Raw genomic sequence first — 26,489 nt, forward strand, 5'->3', positions numbered from 1 at the left:
TAATCCTTTAAGTTTTCCATAATGAAGCATTCATGTCAGGATTAATGCCTCAGATTAGGACAGCATCCAGTACCAAGGGAAGGGGTGAGGTAAAACAGGAGAGAGACCGTGATCTCGACTTGCTTTCATGAGACTGCTTGAACAATCTTCCCTGTCAGTCCCTTACCACAGCTTTGTTTCTGCTGCTGTCCGTTCTTCAGCAGCTCTGTGCGTCACAGTCCCTGCTTTAGAAATCTGCCACAAAAAATGTCTGAAGCAACTCTGAAGGTCTCTCTCTTTTTTTGCCTTTCTTTAATCTCGAGTTCTAAAATAGTGTTTTGATTTTGTTTGCATGAAATCATTTTCCCCCTCCCTCTTTGCTAACTGAACTTGATGCTACACTTAGTTCTGTTTAATGAGAGAACGGTGGAGATGTGGAGTGCATCACAAGAGAAGGGGCCTCTCTTATTTGTGATATTCCCTAATTGCATTGAAAAGGAGACCAAACGTTGTGGACTGATAGAGTGGAAGAGGAGAAGACTGCAGTCATTCCATGTTGTAATTTTATTTCTTTAATTTTTTTTGTCTTTTTAGCTTTCGGTTGTGAGCCAGCTTGTGTTTTTGGCAATACCTTTTTGCCATGATAGCGGCCCACGTATAGATTCTGATTCTATATGTTTTTGGGTTCATAACATACTTGTTGATGTATCTCCTCCCTTCTCCCAGCCATTAACCCATCAAGTCTTATTTACTCAGTGTCATCCTTTCACCAGCATACCTATTTGGCCAGTGTAATGTTCTTGGCACATGAAAAGTTTTTGCTTGTTGCAGAGAGAGTGCGGGGAACATGAGTAATTTCTTGTTTTCATTAATGCTTTTCACTTCTACATTCTTCCCTTTAGTTGCACTGACAGGTGCTCTTTTTTCTTTTCATTTTTTTTTTTTTTTTTTTTTTAAAATAAACCTCATCCTGATCTCTAAGTACCCCAGTGACTCTTCAGTTTTCTGTCCACATGAAGGAATGTCAGCATTGTGTCTCACCCTGATGTCACCCATGGTAACAGTTCTCCTAAGGATAAATGTTCAGTAAATGGCTCTGAATAAAAAAAATACTATTTTTCTAATCAGATAGATGGCTTTAATTGTTAACCTTTTTATTGCACTATTTGATTTTATGAGATACATCTTTGACATAGATTGCCAGCTTTCTTTCCCACACCCACCTTCTGCATGTCCTCAGGCACAGTCTAAGTATTGCTTCATGTACTCCCTTTTTGTCACGTAGCTCACCTCACACATTTGAGTTAAACCAATCATATAATCCTTTATTCTGTGTGAGAATCTTCTCTCTGCTGAAGTCAAAAGTGTATGTGATGGGTGTGTTCCTAGCTATTTCAGACTGTCTAAGTTTACCATCCTGAAACAAAATATTTCATCCATATGCTGCTGTGTGGTTTAATCCGAAGGGAGGAATTCCAGGCTGGTCAGTGTATTCCTCTCACGTTTACTTTCCGAGATTGCTGAGTCATCAAAATGCATGGAATTGTGTTTATGGTGGTGACGCTGGTGCCAGTACAGGGGTGGCCTAAGCACTTTCCTCCATATCGGTGTAGCAATAGCCTTCATTTTCACTCCTGGGAAGTGAGGGATTGCTGACTTCTTGCACCTCTCAGAAAGCCCCGCTGGCTGATTTATTCCCAAGATGGAGCCTTAATTATTTGCATGTTCTTGACCAGCTGTGGATGTTCTGTGAGATTTGCCTTGTAACAGCTCTTCTGGCTCTGGACCTTGCAGGTTGTTTCCCTTGGATTTCTTACCTCACAAGGGTGGCAGCTTAATACCAAGAAATTACTGTAACTTCCAATGGTAATTTTTAATATGACAAACTCAAAACATTAAAAACGTAGGCATTTTACAGTGCAAAACATTGCCCCTTGATTCTCACTACATTATTGCAGCCTTTGCTGTTTCTCCTGGGTCACAGAATCACAAGAATGGAAAGGACCTACAAGATGATCTAGTCCAGCCATCCTCCAATTACTGTAGCTGCAGCAAACCACTAAACCATCTCCTGTAGCTCCTCATCCAGACGCCTCTTGAACACTGCCAGGGATGGATGTGGATTATCCAAAGTGCTGGAAAGAATTGTGCAGTCAGGGGAAAAAAAACCAAACCACAGATTATTATAATTCACTGAACTAAAGCTTCTATTTTAATGAATATTCATGTTCTTAGTGCTGGGAGCTGATCCAGCTATTGCTAAGCATATTGGAAAACGTTAGCTGATTTCTGAAAGAACTGGATTTTGACTAAGTACTGTTTTCTGAAACCAAGAGGAGCAAGGCTCACCTCTGCATAAGTTAAATAAACTAAATACTCCAGCCAAAGGAATCTGCATTCAAGCTTTTAAACACCTAAATAACCATTTGTACTTCAGAGAAGTTCTGCTCCTAAGCAAGTGTGATAACTGCGTACATTCCAGTTCTATGCCAGCTTTGCGGTACAGTTGGATTTGGTTTTATTTTCTGTAGTTACAATGATCTGTTCTGCTAAAAACAGGTGTGAGAAGCTGTATTTTCGTATTTGCAGCTAACCTGCACCATGCAAGATGTAGCGCAGCACACAGCGGTTACATTCTCCAACAGTTTCCTTTGTATGTGGGAATGGGTAAGTCCCATAGATTCTCACTGTTAGAAGTGTGTGTGGATGCTGTTAGAAACATTAAAATACAGTTAGAATTCAGGTAAATGAAGTGCTACATTTTGTGTTTATATAGATAGATACTGAAGTCAATACCTCAGACAAAGATATACTTTCTCCTGCTAAGAAATTCAGCATTACTGTGAAAGTAACTTTTTAATTAATTTAATTAGCAGAAGAATTATTAAGCAGCGCTGGGATGGTGTAATTCCAAACGTGGAACTCGAGCTACTGATGGCTGCAGTAAGAAGTCAGAGACCTGGATTATGCAAGGAACAGTGCAGTGCTTAACCAGCGGCGCTATCAACAGTGAAACTCAATTCAATTGGATTACGCTCTTTTTGCAGGATACGTTGATCTGATTTACCTGTCACCCCTCAGGATTTAGACTGCACCAAGTATGTTTTGGAAGCTGTTAGAATGTGACAAAGTTGATGACACAGCATGTGCTAAAATGCAGAAGTGCCTTTGATGCAGTTCAAGGTAGGTCAGTGGGAAACCACGAAGAAATTTGCAATGGCACCTGTCCTTTAGTTTTCAGTTTAGTTCTTCAATGTATTGCTACAAACCTTGTAGCTTCCAAAACAGCAACTCTGAGAAGCATTCCACTCAGAACGCTTTAAAAAATACTCGCATTTAAGAATGGAAAGCAAAAGTTCAAGGTAAGTTTAACTCCAAATTAAAGAAAAAAAAGAAGTTATTAAACACAAAAATGATAAACTTGTTTTTTAACTGGGGAATGAGGAACACAGAATTAAATAGGATGCTTATGAGTATCCAAGCAATACTCCCTCCAGAAAGGCACATGGAAAGGTCCATCATTGCACATCCCTATGAAGGAGAGTTGAACTGGCTGTTTGTAACAACTGTGCTAAAATTCACGTGAAAAACAGACTATGTTTTGGAGACCCATCTGGCAAAGCTGTATACTTGACGTGCCATGTGTGACTGTGCTGACAGCAGAACATTTAGAAAGCCCACCAAAATATACAGCCACTTTCAGTTCAGTTTGTTGGAGCCCTGGTGGTTGTGTATATTCCATTAACAACATACTTTCAATGTAAGTTGAAAGGAAAAGAGAACTGCCAAACAGTGTTCCTTTTAGTTAAAACACACACAAGTGCAGTAGGAGGCAGGAAAGCAGAGTGTTTTATAAAGATTTTAGAAATTAGTGTTTAAACAGGCTGGCAAAACAGTAGTGGCAAGCCATGACATTATGCATTTCATTTTAGTGAAGAAATGGTGCATGGGAAAAATATGTTTTAAAGAATATACGAGATTTATCATGTAGGAGAACACCAAAATAAGCAAGCTTTTCAGGTCTGTAATGTTTTCCAGTGATCAGTGTTGCTAATTGCACTGGTATTTAATAAGTAGATATTACCAGCTCAGATTTTAACAAGACTGTGCAAGAAATCCATTTTTTTCTACCATGCCTTAAATATGTGCCAAATAAATACCTGTCATGCTGCTAGTAAAGGATTGTTCCTGTCCTACTGAGAACATTTCAGCTGTAAATAACAATCTAATATAGCATTAAGAAGGATCAGACTGGAAGGCAAAAAGTGAGTTTCCTTATATTTCTGCCTGGACTGGCATAGTTTATGAGCCGTAACAACATTTTCAATATTCTCTGAGCTGTAGCTTTCTAAACAAAATATTTCTTTCACGAGTATTTAGAAAAGCTGTTTACCAAGAAGAGGGAAAGGTACTGCATGCAAAATTAAACTCTACTTGGTATAGATTCTTACCTAACATTAGAAACAGCCATGAGGTGATCAGGCCAAAGGCCTTTATTCTTTAGCTTCAGCTGCAGAAACTTCAGTTTCGTTTGAAGTCTGACAACTCTTTGTCCTTTAGGTATTTATGTATCTATCAGTGATTGCTGTGTAGTCACTGCGTATCAGTGAATCACAGAAATACGTATTTGTAACATATATATACCGTTAATGAATAAAATACATCAAAAAATGTGCCTGCTTTGCGAACTGCCCAGTCACTCTGCACGCTCACAAAGCTACCAAAAAATACTGGAAACCACTTTTCCAGAAATGTTTGCTGTACTCTGATGGCTTATTTCCCACGTGTATCACTGACTGCATAAGTACAATTCAGTGGTGAAAGAAGCCCATTTGTATTCTTTAATCAGAGGTCATTTAGATGCAACTAAACATCAACTAACATTTTAGTTACAACTCTTGTTAAAGAGTTTACAATCAAACTTGTGATAATAGATTTAAAAGCATTCCTTACACGCATGTCATCTTTCACTGTAGCAATACGTGCTATGTTACCAATGCCTGTTATTAGTTGTGGTACTGAAACTCGTACCACTTGTTTGAAGTATTTCCAGTATCCCATTAACTCGCAAGCATCACCTGCTGCCTGTAAAGTAAAACAGAAAGATATGATAAAGCTTTAAAAAGAAAAGGCAGGCACAACCTGCGGTCTTCTCACTTCACCTCTTATGGCTCCTGACAATAGTTGAATCTATCAGCGAATAAGGACTGTGCTATTTTTACAAACAGCACACTGAGAAGCATTGTCCAGTTCTTTTATATGAGGTTTAAACATCCCCATTCATCAGGAAAATATTTATTCTTGCTTCACCTGGTACATCAAGTCTAGGCTGCAATGAACAGATACAGGAACTTTCTCTAGGAGGGACCAAGAAAACTAATCACAAAGAAAATCCACGATTGTAAGAGGTACGTGGCTCACCTGTCTTTCCATGATACACGTCCTGATGAACTATTTACTACTGTGTTCTTTCAGTGCTTTACCTTTTAGGTATTAATTCTTTTTGATATTTTCCGCAGGACTAATTGTCTTCGCGTTCTAAAGGCAATATTAAATATTTTAAATCACTGTGACTTTTGGACTTGAAAAAAAGAGAATGAAGAGAGGATCGATGTTATTTTCACATATTTATTTGCGTGTTTTAATTAGAAGTGTAGAATCACAGAATCACAAATGTTGGAAAAGAGCTCTAAGATCACCTAGTCCAACTGTCAACACATCCCACCATGCCCGCTAACCCTGTCTGTCAGTGCTGCATCCACACGGTTCTTGAACACCTCCATGGACAGTGCCTCCACCACCTCTCTGGGCAGCCTAACCCCGTGCTTCCCCACTCTTTCTGCTTCCTATTATCCAAGCTGAAATTCTCCTGCCACAGCTTACGGCCGTTTAGCTCTAATTCTATCAGCAGTTACCAGGGAGAAGAGGCCGACCCACACCTCACGTTGGCTTCTCTCCCGGTCTCAGGGAAAAGGACTGGGTAGATCGCAGAGCTCGTTTCAAAGCAGAGCGTGGGTGCTCAAATGCACGAAACTGCGTTACTATGTGAGCACGATTAAGCAGGAGATATAAGTGTCTACCAAAGCGCTGCCCGGCTCCATCCCGCAGACACCCCCACCTTCCCGCTCCCAGCCACAGCGCAGGCCCTACCTCTTACCCCGCCCATAACATGGCGGCGGCGGATATGCGCATGCGCCTCACCACAGCGCCGGGCGCAGGCCGTGACGTACGCACCCAGCGGCCGCTCACCGATGTCATCACAACGCGACGACGCGTAGTTCTACGTCATAACTGCGACGCGGTTGGCAGGGGTGGCCGTAGCCGGGTGGCACCATGCTCAAGGTGAGGGAGCCGTTGGTGGCCGGCACTGCCCGCCCGCCCGCGCGTCTGCCTGCTCCGCCGCTGAGCCCCGGGGCTGCTCGCCCTCACTGCTCAGCCTCTCTCCGCGGCCCGGCCCCGCGTTTCCCTCTTGCCCTCCTCCGGCCTCCACAGCCCCAACCGAGCCTCGCAGCAGCGAGGAGCCGGCGTGCCTGCGGGCGGGAGGCGCCGGGATGGTCAGGGGGCGGTGCAGCGCGGTGTGGCCGGCAGGGGGCGCCCCAGGAGCGGTGCCGAAGCCCGAGGGGGGCGCGGAGCTCGGCCCTGCGGAATGAGCTCGGAGACGCGGCGCCGCTTTCCCGCTGTACGTGCCGGAGCACGCGTTATTTATAGCTCCCGGCACTGCTATGGCTGCGTTGCTTTGGGATAGGCCACCCCGGTGCGGCTGTGGAGTCACTGTCTGTGATGGTGGTGGTCGAGAACCGTGTAGATGTGTCAGTAAGGGATGTAGTTAGTGGGCACGGTGCGGGCAGGTTGGATTAGCTGCTTTGTCTTTCTCTGTGCGAATGATTCTGACGTTCCGTGATTCTATTTAGCAACTTCATACACTACGGCAAATACCAGCTTTCCCCAAAGGTACGGTGAAGGACTCTTTCTGTTGTTTTCATCCCCGGCTTTTATAAGCTGATAATAATGATAACAAGTGAAACGTGAAACCTCAGATGTGAGGAAAAAATACGGCACAACTTCTCTTCCATCACTTGTTTTTGAGAACTGATATGCGATTTATGCCTCCTATTGGCGTTCTGTGGTTAAGAACTCGGAGGAGGGCAGTATGGAGCCAGGAGGCTGCCTAGAGAGGCTGTGGGTGCCCCGTCCCTGGGAGTGTTCAAAGCCAGGTTGGATGGGACCCTGGGCAGCCTGGTCTAGTATTAAATGTGGAGGTTCGTCACCCTGCCTGTAGCAGGGAGGTTGGAGCTTGATCATCCTTGCAGTCCTTTCCAACCCAAGCCATTCTGTGATTTCATGATTGCTGTTGGTCCCTTCCACCTCGAGGTATCCTATGTTTCTTTGAAATGTGATTATCTTTTCCACTCAAAATTGACTTAGGAGTGTTTTGGTGTCTTCAGATAAACTTTATTTCTTTAAAATAAATACAGAGCACTGCCCAGACAGAGCCTATTATTTTTTTTTGTATCAACTGAACAGCTGTAAGACAGGCAAACTGAAGGCACAGCTCTACCAAAATGTGACACTAAGTGATACTAAATGAGTTGGTTTGACAATACAAGATTAATATGGAACTAAGACATGAAGTCCAAATGTAAGGTTTGGAAGCAGGAGGCAGAACTGCTCATCTCTCACACCAGTGAATATGAGATTTATTGTGCTTGTATGTATATGTGGTACTTGATTATTGGTAGCATCTGACCTGGGAATGTAGTCGATATGGAGGGCCATTGCTGTGTAGCTTGGTTGGTGCACTAAGGAGAACTTGATCTCAGACTTCTGATGGTTAACATGTAAATGTGAAATGGTCAGAGACTTCTTGCACTTCTGTTATGATTAATATGAGCAGCAGAAGTTTTCTGTTTGAGTAGTTGTGTGGTCAGTGAGGTTTCTTTGGGGAAACCGGGATTGTTCCATACTTGTGCTTTACAGCTTATATGGAAAACTCAAGTACTCTGAAAGCATTTTGGACTTATTACTTCTGCTGGTGATGTTTAGAACGTAAGTAGTGTTTGAAGCAGAGCCTTGCCTACTGTGTAATGCAGCAGGCTGGATTTGTTTATCCCGATGAAACAAATTATGCTTTTAATTTTGTTATTATTTCACGATGATGCTGGGTTTCATTGTCAGTTTAATACAGTAAACACTTGTGGAAACATTATGTGGAAAATGTCTGCGTGTTTATTTTGCATAACAAACCTTTGCCATATTTGGGCATTAAACTTCAGCTCCTTGTCTCTGTGCCTTCCATGGAGTGATTTTTTTACAAGGCCTATTTCAAAAAGAACGTGCCTGTTCAGGTAACTGGTAGGTGCAGCTTAAATTTGTTTGAAATCACTTTGATGAAGGTGGATGGGTATCTTGTTCTCTTCTGTAGCCACGGGTTTTATTCTTAAGCGTTTGAAAGATCACAGGAAGTAATATTTTACTGAAAGCGTATTTCTCGGAATGAAAATGCATTTAAAATCTTTACCTTTTCAGTGAGAGAACAGCTTTGCAGTGAAAAAAAAGGCAAGAATGAGGAAATATATTCTGCAGTTCTGAATGGTTAGTGGTGTTTGTGCATCTTGGCTAATGGGAGTACGTGAAAAGTCTCTCAGCATCACCACTGCAGATCGTTCCCATCTTTCCTTAGCTCTGAACAGAGCTGACCCAGCCTTTGTGGTGTTCCATTATAGTGCTGTAGTAACGTGTTCGTAAATACAAATACAGAAAAACTTCACTTTAAGTAAGTTTTTCCATACCTTTTGATCCATCAGATCCCTCATGTTTTATTCCGAAAAGCAATCCTACGACATGGTTCCTGCGCTGCCTTCTCCTTCTTCATCCTCCCTTCTCTGGCTGCAGAGCCCTCTGGTGCTTGTCAGCACAAATATGTTCATGAGTAGGTTCGACTTGCTGACCCCACACGAAGCTCTCCACTTGTGCACGACTGGCCTGTGCCCAAATGGGTCAGGTTAGTTGCCTCATGATAGAGGTGTCTGCCACCAAAGCAAGACTGCTGGGAATGGACGCTGCGGGCAGAGCTAGGCCTAGCTGTAACTGCTGCACAACTGAAGCACAGGCTTATCAGAGCAGAAATGAGTGTGTGAGACACTGAGAGGTTTCTTGTTGAACTGTGTTTATTGAGTAAAGCATCGCTGTTAATAATGAGATGTGTTTGTTGGAAAATGCTTGCTGCGTATTCTTGCTTCATTATGCAGCTGATATTTTTATCTTTTATTTTTTTCTGTTAAGAAATGCAATTCAGTGTAGGTCGAGAACATAGGAAGAATTACATTCACCTTCTGTGAGGAAGTTGCGTTGTGTGGATTGAATCACGACTTTCCTACAAAGGCGGGCTGCACTCCCCTGCAGTGAACAGGGACATCAAAAGCTAGATCAGAGTGCTTGGAGCCCCATCCGGCCTAACCCTGAGTGTTTCCAGGGATGGGGCATCCACCACTTCTGTGGGCGACCTGTGCCAGTGCCTCACCAGAGAAGCTGTGGTGCCCCATCCCTGGAGGTGCTCAAGGCCAGGTTGGATGGGGCCCTGGGCAGCTGAGCTGGTGGGGGGCAGCCCTGCCCACTTGCAGGGGTTGGGGCTGGGTGGGCTTTGAGATTCCTTCTGTGATTCTGTGTCATTCCTAAGATTGTTAGAAATTGATCTGATGCTTTCAACAACTAGAAATAAAATGTTGAATTCTTTGGTACTGAAAAAAAAAAAAAAGAAAAAGAAAGAAAAAAAGAAAAAACAAAGGTGCTATGGGTACTCATAAAGCTGTTTAAAACATGAATATCATATTGTTAGAATTTATACTAGCAAGGTTGACAAATGTGGGAGTAAACAGAAGATCTCTCGTGAGATGAAAGCTTTTATAGCTACTCTCTCCTTTAGTGTTAGGCTTTTCTAAATACCATCCTAATATTTGAGACGTTGTCATATGGGTGCCTGACAGCATTAGATGTTGCACTGCTGACTTCTCCCTCTCTCCTGATTTCCGTGTTAATTTATTGTTCATCATCTACTGGGCCATATATATGGTCTATATGGGTGGGGTGTATTCAGACGTGTTTGCATTCTGTTTGAACTTACAGGTATGTTTGTCTTCCCCTCATGTTTCTAGGTAATTCGGCTGGGGGCCACCCCAGTAAGCCTGAGCTTGCTTTCTATCCAGGTTTATGCTTCCTCTTCAGAGAAGGAAACATCCAAAAAAGTGTTGTTGAAAATTGATGAAGTAAGTATGGTTAGAGCAGCTAGCATTCTATACAGAAATACCTGCACTATTCTGACAGATGTTATACTTTGATGTGTAAAACCCATTTAGGTACTTCTCTTTATACTTTGTATTCCTACCTGTAAACTTGCTTCTCAGTTTTTAGCATTAGAGACATTGATGTGACTGTGCTGCTTTTACCTAGGGCTGCATCTAATGCTCTCTGCTTGACAGCGTAGACGTGTCTGTGTGCAAGACTTCTTTGTGTTGAAGCCTTCTGTTCTTCATTCAGAAATTACCTACTCCTGTTTGTGGACGTACTGTTTCATGTTTAAAATCCACGGGACTGTTTTTTTTTTCATCTGAGTCAAACCACATATTTTTAATGATGAGTGAACAGTGCTGGAAAATTGCAGTAAAATTCCATTTGCGTTTTCCAATAAAAAAGCAAAATCAAAAGGTTTTATTATTAAAAACACAGCAATTTATTCTCTTTTTTTCAAGCGGAATTTTTTCTTGGTAAAGTTTAGTCCTGAACAGTGTAGCCTACAGGCTGGGCTGCCTCTGCCAAGAATTATACCAGTTTTCCCTGCCTCGCAGCATTCAGGTGTAACAAACAACTAATATGAGTAGTAATGATAATAACTACCTGTTGCTTTATTTCTTCTCTAAGCTGTTACAGATGTTTTGGTTGTTTCGTAAGGAGAGGTCTAGAACGCCTTGTTAGACTGTAGTGTAATTACTCACTGGCATTGCTGTATAGGCTTGAAACAGTCTCCAACAGTGAAATGATGTGTCTTTGTAGTTGATAACCATATATGGCTTTACGGTTCCCCTTAAAATGTTAAGTATATCAGCCCGAGCTCAAGTGTTATGTGAGCAGTAAAACAAAACATAACCTATGTTTGCGCGTTCCTGCGTTGTCGGCGTGTGTCTGCATCAGCAGCTCCCGTGGATGGTTTGAGAGGAGCAGTGGTTGAAGCAGCCTCCTGACCTCGTGTTGGTGACCATAGCCTGGACCCCTGTGTGTCCCGTGCCTCCACTGGCATGACCCGGTGATGAGGCAGCAGGCTGACGTTAAGTGTATGCTGAGTCATTGGTTTGCCTACCAGCAGCAGAGCAGACTGCAGCACTGGGTTTTTGGCTGCTGTTCTGAGCATTCACAGCCTATGTTCATTTCAAACTAATCAGCTGTCCAGCTTCATAAAATGTATGGGAATTTCATTCTCCCTGAGGCTTCTGCTCTGGTGTCAGGCACGTCCATTAGGGTGTCTGTCGGGGTCAGAGTTATAATGGTACTGAGTATGATAGCAAGAGATGAGCGCATTTCCTGAGAAATGAAACTTAAGATGTTTGTCTTTTAAAATATTATGGGAAATCCATATCTTACAAATGTGCTATAAAATGAAAATCTTCCACTGTAAGCATCGGTGCAGTGTATAAACCACTAGGAGCAGTTTTTAGTTTGATCTGAACTTTACTGCTGGGCAGTACGGACTTCGGCCTTTTAATGGAGTGCTGCAGTCTTGAATGTGTTAAGGTGATGGTAATAAATATATTGCGATGCAAAACTCTGAACACTGTTTTTGTATCTATCACGGTCTATCACGTGAGGCTGCTCACCGCTTTTCAGGTGGCTGTTACAGTTTCTGTTTGCTCAGGCACATGGTGCTATTAATTCTGACAGTTGCTGATGTGATTAATGCCTGCAACGCTGGGATGTAGCACCATTTTCTTGCTCAGTAGTAGCTAAATTTGTATTGGATGTTACCTGTGTTAGAAACAACTTTAAACTCTTTAATGATGGCTTGTGCAAATATAAAAAAAGATCAACTGTGATTTCAGAGTGTCTTAACTGGGAACCTGAAGTGCTGATTAAGACCAGAAACATTTTTCACTATTACGTTTTGTATTCTTATTAACTAGTTTAATATTAATCTACAACCTGTGACTGGGATCATATAGCAGCAATGGATTAATTGCATAGCAATTAGAAGTCATCTTCATCACAGTGTGTAATTAAACTTCATTCATAATGGTTGTCTCAAAGCTGTACCTGAATTTTTATTGCTCATTGTTCATATAGTAGGCACCATGTTAGATGTTCTCTGGTTAAGCTGTTTGTATCCTGAGAACTTATTTACACTTACACCTTTATTTTTAACCTCTTGTTTGCTAATATTCACAGCTGTCACTCTACTCCTCTCCAGCTCGTGAGACTAAATATGTGGAGAATCCACAAACCCAATTGGAGGAGGGGGTTTCACAGTTACGGCATGCTATGGAGCCATACACAGCCTGGTGTCAGGTATAACAGTTTGTGTTGCATCTGGTATTGGTATTTGCTGGTAAGGATGAACGTTGGGTCCTGGTTTTAGGCACAGAATTAATGGATAGCAACAAAGCATTTTTAGGAAGGAAAAAAACAGTTATGTGAGTATTTTTTCAAAATGCTGCACCTCCTAGTATTTTCCACAAGCTAGCTTGTATTTACCCCTTACCACATAAGCTATTTTTTCTTTCTGTTAATTAAACACCTACTTTTACACACTTTCTGTTCCAAAAAAGCTAACTAACTAAAGCTTAGAATTACTGTCTGTAATGTTCTTACAGTTAACTTTCATGAGGTAGTTATCAGGGAACAAAGTTACTTGAGAGGTTGATGATCAACTTCATAAACTGAGAATCAGTTGTTGTTGAAAGTGCTGATGTCTCCACAAACAAATCTTTTAAGTTTTATTTACTTATTCACAACAGGAAAACTTACTGTTTTGGAGTTGGTTTTTTTCTGAAGTTTATCTTCTAATGTTTGTAAAATTATCTTTTATTGTTTTTAGGGTAGTGCTGCCTGTAAAGGAAACTTTCTGTGCAGAGAGCGTTACAAAGGCTTTTGAGGTGTCCTTAGTGATAAAACTAGATACTGGAAGCTAATCTTTTTGACCAAAAATCTGTTCAAGTAGGTTAATAATGTAAAGTCATGTTTGTTCTTTTATAGCAGGCCTTTAGACTTGCTAATAAAACCTGAACTTATTTTTTAGTACGATTAATTTGCTGCCTGTTTTCTTATATAGAAGTTCAAAAGTTTATGGTATCACAAGGTGTGGTATATCTGGATTTGGTACTGTTCTGTGACTCAAGAAGACGGTGGCATTTTGCATGCTCAGGCAGTGTGTTTTGCAGGCAGCTGTACCGAATTGTCCTCATTACAGCAATGACACGTGATAACTTTGTAAAATAAAAAATAATAATAATAATAAAATAAATAAAAATAAGTATTTAATGAATTGGAATGTTGAGAGCAGGAACTTGGCTCTCCAGAGGAGCAAAAAATCCCCTAGCTGCTATTCAGGAGCAAACTTGGCCTCTGGGCCTTCCCCTGAAGCTTGCTTTTATATTTTGGTTAGGTATCACACTTATAATAAATAGTCATGCAGTACAAAAGTAGTCATTGGAGCATAGATGATAGCGAAGATCTTTGTAATCAGGGTTTAAGTTATTGGTGTTAGAGGACTGAACTGTATTGTATCTCTCCTGACCCAGGGAGTGTTGAAGCTTACTTTGGAAGCAAGGGCATCCTTGTCACCTGGTTGCCTCTTGGCAGTGTTTCTCTACTTTGCAAACTGACAGCTGTGAATCCTTTCGTTAAGCTGCAAACTGTTTCTCTTGCTCTGCATAAAGAGCCAAAATGTTCAGATCGGGGTGTCCTTCCTGCCTAGAAGTTGTGTTCTGTGGTACTGACCATTATGTACCATAACATTTGCAGAAATATTCAGTTCACAGAACGAAGTGTTTGACATTTTGAGAGATCATTCTTGTTCTCAGATTAGCGAAGTGTTACTAGTAAAAAGTACCATCATCAACAGAAGTACTAACTTCAGTTCTGAAGATGATGGGCAATTTTCTGTAATAGTTAAGAGTTCTGGCCTCTAATTCCCTCTTGGGTTACCTGTGGTAATTCTGAGATGAAATTTGAGATGAATTGAGTTGGCTGATAGGGCTGATTGCTCGTAAACTCTCAACACTGCTTCATGTCTCACTGCCTGGTGTCTTTTCATTTGCCTTTTTATTTTGTTTGTCTGGATAGTGGTCATGTACGTAAAACGTGCTGTTCTGTTTACATACAACAAACCATTTCCTGGCAGTGGTTTACTGACTCGTTCTGTGAAGAGAGCATGTAGCCTGTATGGGCCTGAGATCATCTTGCTTGCTTAACTGTAGTCAGGGATCATTTAGATTTTTACCCCAGATATGCTGAAGAAAATCATCTTTTAGTTGTCTAACAGTTGTCTTTAGAAACACAACCCACACTACCTAGGAAATTGATTATATTCATAATTTTACTTCTCTGAAGTTACTTGCTTAAGCCTATGGGAAACTCAATTCAAAACACAGACACAGAAATGAACTGGTTTTGTGTGAGCTGTGGTAGATCAGAGTTGCTTAGCCTATGTGATCCTTAGAACGGTGTGTTTGTTGTTTCCTTCACTGGCTTTTAATAACACCCATATAAATTTGTTGTGTGTCCCATGCTAAGACTTTTTTTTTTTTTGCCACAAGTTTTTGTTAGGTCACTGTTGGCTTTGAGGAAATGAAAGTTCTTCTAAAGGTGCCATCCATGTGCAGTATCTCCAACAAATGCTTTTCCACAGATAGAGCTCAAGTGGTATTGCAAGACCATTCTCTTCTTTAGCTTTGGGCATATGTGTTAATGAACTTGTTCCCTAATTAATGAATAGTCTTATGCTGTCTAACTTGTCAATGATTATTTGCTTAGTAACGATTAGCAAGGCTATACTTACCCAGTTGTTTGTTTTTTTTAATTTGATAAAAGATGATGTGAAGTCTGCATATATATTTATGTCTGTCTTGTATATTTTCAGTCCAAGAAGAATCTTACTTTGATACAGTCCCTTCAGTCTACGTAGGACAGTGTACCAGCATCTCTTTTTTCCAAGTCACCTCAGAAATCCATTTTTGTTAGACATAATTTCTTGAAAAGATTAATGTATCACCTCGCAAAATGAGCTACATCTCCCCATGTAAAGCACTAGGAAAGAGTTTGTTGCAGTGCTGTACTGCATTGACTAAACACGCTGAAAACCCTGAAATGATCTCTGAAAATAATTTGGATACGTGATCAGGAAGTCAGTGAAATACTGAAGTAGACTCCTATGTTTTGAGCTATTATGTTTAATTTCCATCCAAAGACCACTTGGAGGAAAAAAATATGTGCGCTAGCATAAGCCTGCAGTAAGTGGGTGGAGAAGTGGGAATAAAAATAAGTAGCTTTCTTAAGATGGGTAAAATTGAAACTGAAATTGTTCCGTTTTTCCTTGGTTTCTTTGCTGACTTTGTGTATTAGTATAAAGCAATGCATGTTTTTCTTTGTTTGTTTGTTTGTTTGTTTTGTCTTTTTTGTTTCCCCTTTATTTCTTTTTTATTGACTCAAAAGATATACAGGTAGGTTTTATGGGTCCAAAACTACAAAGGCATTAATAACTAGTTTAACCAGGAGGCTCTATGAGGGACACAGCAGTTTTTGGTTCTATTTTTTTGTTTTTTAGTGAAAATCTATAGTTAGTGTTTCACCTAATTGGTATCTATTTACCATTGTTTTCTTTTCTTTTTTTTAGGATCTTTATGCCAAAACTATGCCCAAATTAGAAAAAGCTGTTGATCATGGTAGAGGTAAATCAGTTTAGTTTTCTTAACTAGCAGTTTAAAATGTAGGACTGTACTGTATCTTTTATCAGAAGGTAGTCTCATTAAGAATCATTGCGTATGGTTTCCTTTATCCGGCTGAGGCTACTTTTCTGTGCACAGTATATCAGTTTAAATTTTCTTTTCTAAACAACTAGAGTCTGAGACTTGCGTCTATCATAACCAATGTCAGTAAGAAAGACACATAAGGAAGAAAAGACTGACAAAGTATTCCTAGCTGAAACCAAGCATAATATATTAATATTTGCTTGACTCGGCCCAGTAAATGACATTTGCCTCATGCTGGTTTGTTTCCTTGAGTCTCCTAAGAATTTTGAATTGATTCAAAGTACCTTATTATTCATTTCTGTTCTGGAAGCATCCTTCCATATCTAGTCTCATTGAGACTGAGCGTGGATGCTATCTAGGGCTCCTTTCAGATACTGCACCTCTTTTTCCTTCCTGAATTCAACAGTCGCAGTCTCTTGATCTCTTTAATGACAGGTTTTTCATCTTCCATCAGACTCCCATCTTGGAGTGAGCTTTGTTTTTGCTGTGTTCTTCCTTTGATCTGTGATGTTTTTTGTACAGTGTTTCACTGACACTAATACTTGTCATCATGTAAATGCAATAATCTATTTTGTAAAGGATATTGAACATTAATTTGAAAAGGTTATAATCAACATGCAAAAGAGCAAAGCAAAGCAGATGGCCTGGTAGCAAAGGCAAAATCTTCTATGAAAATTGGTAAATACAATGCAATATTCAGTTTCATTCATGTGTCACTAGAGAAGATCTCAAAGGCTTTGAATTTTATGCCAGCAGATCTCAAATGTGCATGATAGTTAAATGTGTTTTGATAACTCAGTTTTGTAACAATTGCCAGCATATATTGATGATTTCTTATCACAAAAACGCTTTCACATTACATTAATGCACTGTGCTCTGACTTCTTTTCAGAGGGCTGTGTATTTCTGCAAAACCCCCCTGCTGGATTTTATCCAAGGCTCGGTGTGATAGGTTTTGCTGGAATTCTTGGATTGTTTCTTGCCAGAGGTCAGTGGGAACCTTTTGAACTGTTTATGGTAAAATTTGGAATAAAGCATTTATTTGTGGGATTCTTTCTTCTTACTAATTTTTAACTGTGTCACGTGAGATCTGACTTAATTGTGCAAGCACGTTTCTACAGAATTCCTCAAATTATACAGAACCTTCTTGTAAAAGGTTAATATAACCATTAATTAATGTTTATGAATTTTGTATCTGTTACTGGACTCTAGCCTTTGATCCGCTTCAATTCTAACTTAATATAACAAAAGCAGGAAAGGTATTTATTTTTTTTCCTAGCCAAAAAGTCTTTTTTAGTTCTTGATCACATACATACGTTACTGTAGAGAACTACTGAGTTAGTTTCATTGCACTAGTTGAAGAAACTAATAACGTTCGTACTTTCACAGAAAGGAATGTTAATGTTACAAATGTTAAGAAATGTGAATTATGAACAGATATTTTGTGTTTGTGGTGGGATATTCTTAATGTGGTGAAATGAAGTAATACAAGATGAATACTTTTTGGTACTGGAACTGAGAAGTTGCAAAGCTTAAATCCTAGGGAGGATTCGCTTTGGTTAACGGTATACCTTAGTAGACTCCATGTGTGTTGAAGAAACAAAGTGTATGCTCGGCTACTCAGAAATTGAAGTAATCCTATGAATATATACATTCATATGTGTACTCCTCAAAATATTTAATAATGCTTTCTTTTCTGGTGTGTGCACTTTCATGACAATCAAGGTCTCTGTTTTAACCCATTTGACATTTTCTCTCTGAACTCCTGCTTCTTGAGTTACACAATTATGAATTATATCAATTTCCAGTTGACTGTAGCAAAATTATGAGAAACACAAAGATCATGGTGGGGGGGTGTCATGGTTTTGTGCTGTTGTTGTCAATATTCTACATCATGACATCATGTGCAGTATGAATCATTAACTGAGGGTACAAATAGTGGTAAACTGTTTTGGTGGTATAAGAAAGAGTAGTTGTACGGGGGGGGGGACGGGGGCGTGAAGGAAGCAGTATTGAGACTGAATCTGAAAGTGAAGGTCCTAAGTTTAATAAAACTAAAAATCCCATGTAATACAGATATTTGATTTTTATATAGTTGGAGCTTGATGATCCCTGAGGTCCCTTCCAACCCAAGCCATTCTATGATTTCATGGCAGTTATAACTAAAAATACCAACTGTTACTAGAAGTGCATATGACTTTGCACATAGAAAAAGACGTTCTATGAGGAACAGAATTACTGAATCCTGACTCCAGTATGTCTCTTCTGTGACCCCATTTCCCTTTTTTTTCTGCTTTACTACTTGCTTTGTTCCTGTAGCTGCTCCCATCTACATTCCTTGTTAAACTGCACTGTGCCCTGTGACTGACTCACCGGCACGCAGCTGTCTCACTGGCCAGCCAACAGACACGGCCTGTGGCCAGCTGTGATAGAGGATGTACTTTTTAGGCAGTTACACTATTCAGACTTGTGCATAACTGAATAGAGTTTGAACTGATTAAAATGTTCAGGATTTACCTGGTGATCGAGCCGTAGGCGTACAGCTTAATTGTTAGTGCTTTCTTCTGAAAAATACTTCTGTTTTTTTGTGAACTGCTGTAGTGAAACAAGAAAACTTAGTCTTAAGAACAGCTATGGACATATAAGTACTTGTGAATCAAGGGTAACTTACAAACTTCATAGTAAGCTTTTCTTGTTCTGTGTGATATATTGTAAGAATGGTGACCTAAACTTTCTTTGCCTCAGCTTTTCTTCCTTTAGAAAAGAATATCAGTTGGTATAATTCTCTTAGGTATCCCATAACTGTGGTTTGTGCTTCATTGGTTAGTTTGCAAATAAATTATGTATTGCTCAGTAATTGTAGTTGTAAGGTAATATTCACTACAGAAAGATGTTAGTGTTCCAGTAATACTTTTTTGTTCTTTAAATCAGTCAGACTAAGCAGAAGATATGTTAAACTCTACATAACAGAATGATGTTATTTATAAGTAAAAGTTGAGTAGGGGCATTCAGTTGTCTGTTAACATATATTCTAACAGTGTATTTTTCATTGCAAAACAGGATCAAAAATAAAGAAGTTGGTGTATCCTGCAGGTTTCATGAGTATTGGTGCTTCCATGTATTATCCTCAACAAGCAGTTGCTATTGCAAAGGTCAGTGACTATGCCTTTCTTTAAAGAAGTGTCTTTTACTTGGAATTATTGCTTGCTATCTTCAAATTAATCTGTTTTGTTAGAAATCTGGTCAGCATGCTCAGCACTTAACAAAATAATAGTTTCATCAAAGAAGATGTGGTATAGGTTGAAGGGCAGGCATGTTGTTTGGCGCCACATTCCTGGAGGAGTTCAGGGCCCGGCTGACTGGGGCCCTGGGCAGCCTGATCAAGTGGGTGGCAACCCTGCCCTTGGAAGGAGTTGGAAATGGATGGACTTTAAGATCCCTGCCAACTTAAGCCTCTCAATAATTCTAATTCTTTCAGTGACTTTGTTTTGTTTTTGAAAATCTGATGTTGTCTTCAGTTTGAGGTACATAACCTCCTTTCTGAATCCCAAACCTCAAGGAATTATAAATGAACATAAATGAGCTCAGTACGTACAGTTTGCAGGTTCAGTTACCAGGAAGCCTGAAATGTCTTGAGAACAAATGAAAACAGGGTTTAAAAGAAAAAAACAAAACACAAAAGGAGATTCTGTACAGAAATCACATGAATAATATTTTTGAGATAAAGATCATTAATTAGGTTTTGCTGAATAGAGTTTGAAGAAAGATACTGTGCACGTTCTGAAATGAGGTAAGGGTTCTGCTGCTTATTGAATGCCTTCTCTGTTGATGCATTTGTTGTTTCAGGCACTTGCACGTCATTCTAACTTAGATTTATGGTGCATTTCCTGGGGTGGGGAGGAGGGAAGAAAACTGAAGTGACAATTGCTGGCAGTCCCTGTTCATCTTATATGCCTTGTTGTCTACACACACTTTACTGTACTGGTAGATTCCCCACTTCTACATCAAATTCTGTTGTTTTTTTTTCTATCTCCACTAAGTGTCTGTACTTCAGTGTATTTGAAATATTATTTCTTTTTTACTTTAGGCTTTGATAAATTGGCTTGTGTATAATGCTGATATGTAAGGATTAAAGAATGATGTTCTCAAGAACGTAGGGCTTGAAAACTGAAATGTCATTGACTTAAGGAGAGTTCAGATACAGCATTTTTTACTTTGTCAGCATAGTGATATGCTGGTGTTGGAAGGAATTTGCTTTTAATGCTTCCAGGATTCAGATGCTCTAAATATGGATAATTCTGTTGACTTATCCACAGAGTGTGAAAATTTTATAAGTGGCAGGAAAAAGGACTCTTAACATTTAAGAAGCTTAGGTATTTCTGTTGTGAAACTTGACATTCTGTTTGTCTTCTGAACAGTGAAGTGGGAAAAGATAAAATGGTGATCAAACTGATGTTATTGTATTTAAAAAAAAGCTCTGTTCAGTCTTAACTGGACAAGCTGGAGAAGTGGGCCCATGTTAACCTAATGAGGTTCAACAAGGCCAAGTGAAGGGTGCTGCACTTGGGTCGGGGCAACCCCAGGTATTTATACAAACTGAGAGAAGATCTCCTTGAGAGATCCTGGGGGTCCTGTGGACAAGAAGCTGGATATGAGCCAGCAGAGCACACTTGCAGCCCGGAAGGCCAACTGTGTTCTGGGCTGCATTAAAAGACAGGTGGCCAGCAGGGAGAGGGAGGTGATTGTCCCCCTCTACTCAGCTCTTGTGAGACCCCATCTGGAGTACTGCTGCCAGGCCTCGGGCCCCCAGTACAGGAAGGACCTGGAGCTCTTGGAGCTGGTCCAGAGGAGGGCCACTGAGATGATCAGAAGGCTGGAGCACCTCTCCTGTCAGGAAAGGTTGAGGGAACTGGGCTTGTTAGCTCAGAAAAGAAAAGGCTCTGGAGAGACCTCATTGCAGTCTTACAGTACTTGAAGGGAGTGTTTAAACAGGAGGGTGGATAGTGATAGGACAAGGGGGAATGGTTTTAAACTGAGTCAGGGGAGGTTTAGGTTAGGGATTAGGAAAAAGTTTTTCACACAGAGGGTGATGGCACACTGTAACAGGTTGCCCAAGGGGGCTGTGGATGCCCCATCCCTGGAGGCATTCAAGGCCAGGCTGGATGTGGCTCTGGGCAGCCTGGTCTGGTGGTTGGTGACCCTGCATGTAGCAGGAGGATTGAAACTAGGTGATCATTGTAGTCCTTTTCAACCCAGGCCATTCTATGATTCTGTGATTAACTGTGGATTTGCTACTAACAGCTTCACAATACCTTGTTTATTTTATCATAACTTTGAAGTGCATGGTTGTGCTTTGATCAGTTCATGGTTCTCAGTTCAACTTGAATAACAAAAACATCCAGTGAGGGACTCTGAGCCTGGAACTTGATTGGAGTGGGTTTAGCTCTATTGACTTGGTCAGGGCACTAGATGTAAGAGTTTGAAAACTTCTGTGGAGAGAGCGATATCCTAGATACACTGTTTTGGTCCCTCTAACCTCACACGTGCTTTTCTTAAAGGAGAAAAGTTTTAAGCAGATCACATCTTTGTCATGGTTAACCCGTGTCTTATCTTTTGTATGTTTTAATCTGTAGTTGGAAACACTCCCCTAGTAACTATTTGGAAAAGTTTCGTAGGCCTGTGAAAAAGAAATATTCTGTAAGACTGAAAGAGATGCCTGCAGCACTAAGCTGGTGTGCCAGGTTAGTAGAGGACTATAGGAAATATTCTGGAACAAATCACGATTTTGTAAGGGATTTATGTCTTCACTGTCAGCATTGTTTTCATTTGTGTAACTCAGAACAACCAGTCAGGCTGTGTACGTGGTAAGGGAACCAAATTTAACATTAATGTTTCTTTTGTTGTAGTGGAGCTTCAACTAGTGTGTTAAAAGCTGCATTGCTTTTCAGCTAACCATAATGCATTTCAAAATGTTTTGTATTAACTGTGGTTTATATTCCAACTGGAAAACTTTCCATTATTAAATTACTTACATCAGTCTCTTCGTCATTAGAATTATTATTTTTTTCCCTGGTATTATAAGTTCTCATGTTCCATGTAGCAGCATGTGTTTTATGCTTGCTTGCTTCTTGAAATGAAAACTTCCTAATACAGAAGCTTACTTACTTGTAAACAAACACAATTGTTTTTCTTCTGAATGTATATCTCTTCCCATGTCCATTTGATTCTGCAAGGCATAAACAGCTACGCTGACGCAACTGAGAGCGTGACACAATTACAGAGACTATAGATTGAAAAGGAGGAGTTGGGATCAATTGATCCACATTCACTGCAGAATAAAAGAGGCATGTAAAATTGTACTGTGACTATTTCATTAGCAGTGTGTAGCAGAAAAGGCAACAGATCCTCAGTTTAGATTCTCAACATGCAGTTTTGGTAAAGATTTGCTACCTATAATTCTACTTGATAATCTTGATGTACAGAATACAGCATATTCAGTATTATATACTTACAGTCTTGTGTGGAATTAAAAGATGGAAGTGTGTTCACATGTGCGTTTGGCCTTAGGATATGCAGATGGTGCTACAGCAGGGCCAAATATGGCTACTTGTAGCCCAAGGTCACTTTCAAACTATTTCAGAGGCCCTGTGGAAAACCAGTCAGTCTGACTTTTGAACTTGTTTGTTTACATTTTAGCACGCAAACTTACTTCCAGTGTTGCACCGAACAGAGGTATTTTAGCATGTAACAATTCAACGCAAACAAACTGAAAATTACCTTCCTGAAATTAAGAATTGCAGATGATTGTCAGAAAAAAGAACATGTCCTTTTCTGTAGGGAACTCTGTATCAGTGCTCAAATGAACACTTAGTACAGTAGAATGAACTTCTTGTACTTACTGTTCCTTTTACTTTCCTGGATTGAAACTGCCACTCCCTAGAGCAGTGGTGCTTACTGCAGTACCTGCCTATTTCCTCTGAAACTACGCCATGAGAAAGAGAGAGGTATAAAGTACAAGATACAACACAACCTCCAGCGTTCTGCTAACAAGAGGGTGTCTCAGATGATTATCAAGAATTTCTTGGCAATAATTCTGTTGACCTTGTAACTTGCAGCTTACAGTCTTACTAGAACTGTGTTTCTCAGCACACATGAACTGTGAGCTTCTGTGTGGGTCCTGCCTCTTGAGAGGTGTGTGCAACATTGGAACATTGATTGACTGTGGTAGAATAACCTATGTGGGCTGCTGTACCTTATGATGGAGCTACTTTACTCCAACAACTTGAAGGGCCAATTTGTCATTTAGTATAATTCATAATAAATCATACGGCTCCTGTTATTAGAATATTTTTAAATTGTGCTGTTTAGTTTTTAAGCAGGACCAAGAGATATTTTATGGATACTTTTTGTTTCACATTTTGTGTTGATTTCTGCATGTCCTCAATGACATTGCAGCAAAAAACACCCAACCCGGCATTTGTGTTTTGTAGCAGTTATCTTCCAGTCCTGGTAGGTTTATGCTCCTTGCACCACCCTTCCAGATCAGGCAGAGGTTTTCAGAACTGGTTTGTTGGAGTATTCAACAGTTTGCACTCCTGAATACTGTTATATCTGTTTTGTTTGCATTGAAGAATTCTGGAGGCTTAACACCTTCATCCCCAGAACTGTTTGTATTTTGGGTTGGTTTATTTTTCTTCTGAAGACCTTTATAGACTTAAAATATAGGGGAAATCTCTGTGCATTGTATCAACTTGTTTAAAATCAAATCACTACTGTAATCATCAAAGATGATGACAGAGATCTTAGCTGTTGGCATTTGAAACATCCTACATCTCAAATTTAGTTGTGGCTGAGAAATGCTGTTGTTTATATGCATTTTGATTTCGAGTTTGTTTGATTTTTAATTCCTGATACGTTCATTATGAAGTAGCCTCTTCAGTAAGGTGTGTGCAGATTTGTGGCTGGCTGTTGAGATTGTCTGGTTTTCTCTGTATTTTGATAAGTCTGGATTTAAGAATGAGAGATTTGTTACTGAGATGTTGATGCCAAGCTCCTTGCATGGTGACGGTGGGCTTAATATATCAGCAGAAGGTCAGTGATGCTGCATAAAGCCTCTGGGTTTTCAATACAGTGTTTTTTAGAACCTCATGCATTTGTGGACATAAGCTGGTCTGTTAATCTGTTTCAAATCCTCATGTTACTGATCTGAGTGGAATTTTATTTGCCACCTGAAAAAGAACTCTATGATCCTTACTATGAAGTATTTATCCTTGTATGCAGCTTGCAGATGGGCAGGCTTTTATTTGCACTTCTAAAATATAATGCAGCACTAAAAAAAAAAATCACAATATGAGGCTGGAGTACAGTTTGAACGTTTGTTCTGTAAACTGCAATACAAGGGTGGCACAGTGATCTCTGCCCACATCTGTCATGGTGATGGAGCACAATTGATGTCGCTAATCTTGTTCAATCAAAAGGAGGTAGTTCTTTGTGTGATATGTGCCTAGCAGTAGAACTCAGCATGTGATGTTCTGGATGCTAAAAAGACGCATGTGACTTCAGGGGAGATGGGATGAGTTCATAAGGAGGTGTTCACTGGGCATTGTTACATACAGGAATTGCCTCTGTGAGCTCAGGGAAACTCTGAGCGGCGCATTGGTAGAGGCTGGAAGAAACTTCGGACAAATCACACTTGCTCTGATCTCATAGTGGTGGTTGTCCAGTTTTGCTATGGAAGAGAGAATGATACCTTCTCATTTCTCCATTTCATATAATCTTTAGTTTAATCCGTCTAGTTGGACAAATTGTCTTATTTTTGCTTCTGTCTTTATAAGAAAAAGGTACTAATCTGAAAATTACTACTGATGTGTGCCTGGAGCTGTGAAAACCTAAAACTCTTAGATGTTAGGATGCTATGGATCTATCAGTGCTATCGTTACTATAGTTCCATATCACAGAAGGGGTGGGAATTCTCTTATTAGACTTAGGAATTTGTCCTGTTACAGAATTCCCTGTAGGTGTAATATAGCAAACACTGTCTTTCCTTAGCTGTCTCCTGTTTTGAGGCTTAATAGCTAATTATTTGTTACAGCCATCTGTCAGCAAATCAGGTTTTTCTTCTAAATTGTAAATAAAAAGAAACAAGGGAGCATTCCTACTAGTTTATCAAGACAGCATAGATTACTCAGATTATAAAACCTAGAATTGCTTCCGTGCAGCATCGTTCCACTCCTTTTCATACAGATGTATTTCATGTAGTCTTCTAACAGCTTTTTCTAGCAAGTTGGCTTTTTAATTTCCCATGTATTATTTTTTCCCCAAAGATGTTCATTAGGTCTTTATTCTCTGAGTTTGAACAGGAAGATGTTAAAGTTTTTGGGTTCTGGGATTTTTTCCACGTGAATGAGAAATATGTTAATACTTCTGAGATTGTTAGACTCATGCTTTCAAATATCTTTTGTTTCAAAGGTTGCTGGTACCCAGCTGTATGACTGGAGTCTCCAGGGATATATTGCTGTAGAATCTCTTTGGAAGGATAATCCTAAAAAGAAGAAATCTGGGAAAAAAGGTGATAAGGTAAGAAGGCTGAGCAACTTGATTTCTGGATTAGGAGAAAACCTACCAGCGTGTTTTCAGACAAAGGAATGATTTTACCTACTCTGACGCAGCTTACATTTCTAAAGACAAAGATTTTATATTATATTTATAAGCTATGGAAAAAGTACTGGGCTTATTTCAATTTCAGAAAGTGGTTGGAAGTTTAACGATATGTCTATCATTGTTTATTTTTATTGGATCTGTATGTCGTGACTGGATAGCAATGCCTGATAGAGCAGCATGTAGTGGCATTGCTATGCTCAGGCAGCTATTCATAAATACTGCACAAAAAAGAAAACCCACAGAATATGAAGGAAGGTGCTGTTTTACTTCACACGCATTTTGTAGGATGCAAAGATTCAAAATTAGTGCAGTGTGATTGGTAAGTGATATTAGCTGACAATTAGAATTGACTTGTGAAGAAAGGGGAACTCGTTTTGTTGAATCATTACATTATGTAACGTCTAGATCATAATTTATAGGCTGCCTAAAGCTTCTGGAGTTAATTATCTTAATGATGCTTGTTTTTTATCTACTGCACGTTTCCATTAGCCCTCAGGGGCAGGCTGTCCTTGTAGTTGTACCTCTGATATAGATGAAGAAACTTTATCCGCATATATGTGAATGGCTCAGTGAATTGCAGTGTAAGACACCGAACGATTGTGCAGGTTGGTAAAATGTGCATGAGGGGCAGCCTGTAAGATTTTTCAGGGACATTTTTTAAACTTCTAGTTAAAAATTCGACTATGTAACATAAAGGATCTGAGGTTTAAATTCCACTGCTAGACTCAGTGCATATTTTTAATCCTCATTTCTAAGCAACTGTATTACTTCTGTTGATACCAACTGCTGCCTTAGCAGCAGTTTGCTTCCCTTCTCTTACTTTAGTTATTTGATTTAGCGT

The 26,489-nt window shown here is 39.9% G+C and overlaps 1 protein-coding gene across 4 annotated transcripts in view; it reads left to right on the top strand.

The window, feature by feature from the left end:
• Nucleotides 1–6,194: 6,194 nt before the first annotated feature.
• APOO (apolipoprotein O) overlaps nucleotides 6,195–26,489 on the top strand; it is a 30,027-nt gene continuing 9,732 nt past the window's right edge. For 3 of the 4 annotated variants that reach the window (XM_072339648.1, XM_072339659.1, XM_072339669.1), the window contains exons 1-7: nucleotides 6,195–6,321; nucleotides 10,131–10,241; nucleotides 12,409–12,528; nucleotides 15,854–15,908; nucleotides 16,881–16,976; nucleotides 19,049–19,140; nucleotides 25,457–25,564. In XM_072339648.1, the coding sequence (XP_072195749.1) occupies nucleotides 6,313–6,321; nucleotides 10,131–10,241; nucleotides 12,409–12,528; nucleotides 15,854–15,908; nucleotides 16,881–16,976; nucleotides 19,049–19,140; nucleotides 25,457–25,564 (591 nt within the window). In that variant the 5' untranslated portion in view covers nucleotides 6,195–6,312. Of the gene's footprint in view, nucleotides 6,322–8,503; nucleotides 8,572–10,130; nucleotides 10,242–12,408; nucleotides 12,529–15,853; nucleotides 15,909–16,880; nucleotides 16,977–19,048; nucleotides 19,141–25,456; nucleotides 25,565–26,489 lie in introns of those variants that run through there. The other variant, XM_072339677.1, reaches the window with a different exon arrangement.

The sequence above is a fragment of the Excalfactoria chinensis genome, chromosome 1 (assembly GCF_039878825.1).
Source record: "Excalfactoria chinensis isolate bCotChi1 chromosome 1, bCotChi1.hap2, whole genome shotgun sequence".
In the NCBI taxonomy this organism is placed as follows: Eukaryota; Metazoa; Chordata; class Aves; order Galliformes; family Phasianidae; genus Excalfactoria; species Excalfactoria chinensis.